Consider the following 3,869-nt stretch of genomic DNA (forward strand, 5'->3'; position numbering starts at 1 on the left):
CCTAAAAACCCGAAAAACCCATTAGTTTCAAGGAATGGCCGCGAAAGTCTATCTCTGTTGATGAAACTTGATGTTTAAGTTAGACCGGGAAAGTGAATCGAATTGCCTAATCCTGAAATTTATTTGATTTGTGTTTAACTAGGACCCAACTTTTTCTATAAGAGCCAATTTAATTGGTTGTGGGATTTAAATGGTTTTTCTGTTTTCTTCTGGGCGAGTTCGGCGACGCCAGACTGCACACAGCAAATTTGTCTATACCTGTCCTTGTCGGTGCAGCCGCACAGCGCAATAAACAAAGCGAGACAAATTGATCGCTCCAGCTGCGTTTCTCTCCCGTCGGAATATGCCTGTTCTTGTCTGCAGCATTGCTTCAAACCGCCAAATCGTTGCAAGGACATTGCCAAACTGCCCTGGACCTGATTTGGGTTGCACTTTTACTGTTTTTTACGCTGTTTTAGTTTGTTTGAAAAAAAATCAGCGTTCATTATTAAACGGTTTTTTTTATTAAAGAAGCGATTATCACAAGTATGACCATTAAAGACTCATCGTTACAATTAAAATCCAAGAGGAACCATATCAATAAGAGACAGACTTTCGAGGCCATTCCATGAAACTAATGGGTTTTTCAGGGTTTTTGGGCCGTCGTTCGGTAGAATTTCTTCCTGAGGTTTCGCAAGCACGAGTGGCTTACATCTTCAGAAGTGGTTTGCTTGAACGCTTACACTGTTCTCATTAGAACCTGTTCAGTTCTGCGGAAGAATGTTTTCATATGTTTCATATACATACACAATATGTACATATATGTACATACCTAGGATATACTTTTTATGAACTTTGATGAACATACATATACGGTATATTCCCAGGATATTCCCGGAATGTTCTGTATATTTTTTGAACATTCTGGGATATTCATAGAATATCAAATGCTATCTGGGATGTGTGAAACCTAGTTTAAATTTTGGTCATTGACGAGTCCTTAACACAGCGTTGCCGATTATATGGAGGAAATGTCTTCGCCATCACCGGAAAGCGGCAATTCGAAGTTTTCGTCCCCCAGTTGCAGCAATGCGGACCCAGTGGATTACCTGGGGCATCGACGAAGTAAGTCCATGTCCAACATTAGGATGGTCGATTACACACCGGGAGAAATCGCAAGAATCAAAGAGAGGTTGTTGCGGTGAGTAGAAAATCCCCATAAGAGTGATAACACGAAAATCTTTCCAATTAAAACTCACTTTCCTCAGCACCAATTCCCGCGTGGAACCAGCCACAATCAAACGATTCACGCGGATGCAGAAAGTCACTTTGGGAATGCTTGCCTTGGTCGACTTCTTTTGCTTCTGCTCGATGTCCATTATGGCTCCGTACTTTCCAAAAGAGGCGGCCCTGAAGGGAGTGTCGAGCACCATGTCGGGCTTAGTCTTCAGCTTCTACGCCTTGGTCATGTTCATAACTTCGCCGATTTTCGGCAAAATTGTAAGTTGAGGCTGCCACAAAACCCCAGTTAGTTTCTACTGGTCGCCTTTCAGCTACCCAAAGTTGGCGCCAAGCTACTGTTCCTCGTCGGTATGTTTGTGGCGGGCGCCTGTAATTTATTGTTCGGGTAAGTCCATTTAATTCGACAGTGTCTGGATTGGCTTAAACCCCCCTGCTTCCAGAATGTTGGATTATGTGTCGGACTACGCCACATTCACTAGCTTGTGTCTCATAGTGAGAGGGTTCGAGGCCTTGGGCTCGAGCGCGTTCTCCACCGCCAGCTACGTCTTCGTTGTAAATACTTTTCCGGAAAACATCGGCTCAGTCATTGTAAGTGAGCAAACCATTTCCCAACATTTGCCTCATCAGTGAGTTGTTCTAGGGGATTCTAGAGACGTTCGTGGGGCTCGGAATGAGCACCGGACCTGTGCTGGGTGGGTTCTTGTATTCGGTATAAGATCCAAAAGAATGCGCATCTAAAACATTCTCAATTTGTTTTCGGGTTCGTTCCAGATAGTTAGGCGGCTTTAGTCTGCCGTTCTTCGTTCTCGGTGTGGCGATGATCAGCATGGTGCCGTTGAACATGTGGTTAATGCCAGTTATCGTGGGTAAGTTCTTGGAAAAAACGTTGTCTCGTCCTTACTGGTCCTGGCCTGCAGACTTCGAAAATGTGACCAACAAGAAGACTACAGTCCTCAGCCTAATCAAGGTGCCTGCAGTTTTCGTCACTGGCATGGTGGTTGTTGTGGTATCGAGCACTTGGGCTTTCCTGGACCCCACTTTGGAGCCGCACCTGCGGCAGGTGGGGGTTAGCAGGACTCGCTAATCCGCACCCAACTAACTCTCTCTTTTCAGTTCAATCTCACGCCGGCTAAGGTCGGCCTGATATTCCTGCTCTTTTCCGGCTTGTATGGCCTGTCCAGTCCAGTATGGGGCTGGTTGGCAGACAAATGCAACAACCACTGGTCTATGATGGTTGTTGGTCTGTTCACCTCCACCGTTGGGCTGCTGCTGCTGGGGCCCAGCCCCTACATTCCAAGGCTTCAGAGGCAAGAAGCTCCACTCCCACTCATCGCCTTCTGAGCTGATTTTCTGTTGCTTCCAGCTCTCTATGGCTGAACTTGGTCGCTCTGTCCACCCTAGGGATTTCCGTCGCTCTGGCTCTAATGCCTACGTTTCAAGGAGTCTTAAACAGTGCCATGTAAGCATGTCGGGGTTGTACTTAAACAGACAATTTAGTGAAACTTGTTACAGACTGGGGGGCTGCAGCGACTCAATCACAACCTACAGTGTGGTCGCAGGCGTCTGGTCCAGCATGTACTCATTAGGAGAGGTGATTGGTCCGGCTGTTGGGGGAGCCCTCTTGGAGCATTACGGCTTTCCGGTCTCGGCCACTGTGATGGCAACCGGCACTTTCTTTATGGTACATTTGGGTGAATAATCAGAGTGAAATGGGCCGTTGCAGGGGCTTTTTCAGGCTGTAGTGGCGCTCTTTTTCTTCACCTTCAATTCGACGTGGGCAGGCGGAGAGGTGGGCTCGGACAGCGGAATGAGCGATTCTTGGAGGAACAGCGATAGTGGCCAGGACAGTGCAGAGTCGACGCATCTACTAGCCGAAGTGGGACCCAACTATCGCACGTACACACAGGAGAAGGTGCATTTTTACGGGAAAATCCGCCGACAGGACAATGCGGTAATTTTGCATCCCACCTGATTATTATATGTAATTAAATAGTCATAAATAAATATTTTGCAGCTTGGGGAGTGCAGTGGTGAACAGGTAACCGACATACGAGGAACGGTGAACATCACGCAAAAGGGAGCTTGTGAAGTGTAGAAACAGACATCGTTGATCTCTAGTTGCAGCTGGTAAATAAACAACCGATTTTTGGCAAAAAAAGTTTGGGTTTGTTAAGGTTGCTGAGTAAAACGTTTGCATGTTTCGAAATGAGACATTGCAGACATCAAACAGAGAATGTCTGTTAAAATCATAACAGCAATAAAAAGTAAAGCAATAAATGTTGACAATAATAGCAAAATGTATGTCTTTATGTGGTGTAAAAATAAAAAAAAAACAATAAACTAAAGGATACTCTAAGTTAAGAACAGCCAGTGGCACCTCGTTTTAATACCTGAAACAACTTAGTGTTCCTGAACAGAAGTAAGACGTTTTTTCGAAACTGAAGAAGTCGAAAACTGCAGTGTGTTCATTAGAATGTGGCCAGATGGCCACAGTGTTAGCAAACGGATATAAATAATGTTCAATCAGGGGCGGATCCAGCTTTAGATTCAGTCAGAAAAAATACAGTCTTCTGTTGTCTATGAAATTAGAAAAATTATCGTCGTTTTGTGCAAGGGTGGCGCAAGATTATTGCAAAATTTCATGTTTT

General features: G+C 45.1%; 2 protein-coding genes across 4 annotated transcripts in view; both read left to right on the plus strand.

Annotated features, from left to right (window-relative positions):
- LOC109542767 (MFS-type transporter SLC18B1) overlaps positions 1 to 3,585 on the plus strand; it is a 4,986-nt gene extending 1,401 nt beyond the window's left edge. For 2 of the 3 annotated variants that reach the window (XM_019912138.2, XM_048662438.1), the window contains exons 2-13: positions 989 to 1,180; positions 1,248 to 1,479; positions 1,533 to 1,606; positions 1,662 to 1,809; positions 1,862 to 1,930; positions 1,997 to 2,087; positions 2,139 to 2,281; positions 2,335 to 2,528; positions 2,585 to 2,680; positions 2,734 to 2,902; positions 2,957 to 3,172; positions 3,236 to 3,585. In XM_019912138.2, coding sequence (XP_019767697.1) covers positions 1,002 to 1,180; positions 1,248 to 1,479; positions 1,533 to 1,606; positions 1,662 to 1,809; positions 1,862 to 1,930; positions 1,997 to 2,087; positions 2,139 to 2,281; positions 2,335 to 2,528; positions 2,585 to 2,680; positions 2,734 to 2,902; positions 2,957 to 3,172; positions 3,236 to 3,316 — 1,692 coding nt within the window. In that variant the 5' untranslated portion in view covers positions 989 to 1,001 and the 3' untranslated portion in view covers positions 3,317 to 3,585. Of the gene's footprint in view, positions 1 to 988; positions 1,181 to 1,247; positions 1,480 to 1,532; positions 1,607 to 1,661; positions 1,810 to 1,861; positions 1,931 to 1,996; positions 2,088 to 2,138; positions 2,282 to 2,334; positions 2,529 to 2,584; positions 2,681 to 2,733; positions 2,903 to 2,956; positions 3,173 to 3,214 lie in introns of all 3 variants that reach the window. The other variant, XM_048662440.1, reaches the window with a different exon arrangement.
- Positions 1 to 3,869, plus strand: part of LOC109542730 (guanylate cyclase 2D) — a gene marked incomplete at its 3' end in the record, with an annotated part of 99,595 nt that overhangs the window by 52,552 nt on the left and 43,174 nt on the right.

This window comes from Dendroctonus ponderosae, unplaced genomic scaffold (assembly GCF_020466585.1).
Source record: "Dendroctonus ponderosae isolate FM_Combo_2020 unplaced genomic scaffold, Dpon_F_20191213v2 Dpon_F_20191213_11, whole genome shotgun sequence".
Classification (NCBI taxonomy): domain Eukaryota; kingdom Metazoa; phylum Arthropoda; class Insecta; order Coleoptera; family Curculionidae; genus Dendroctonus; species Dendroctonus ponderosae.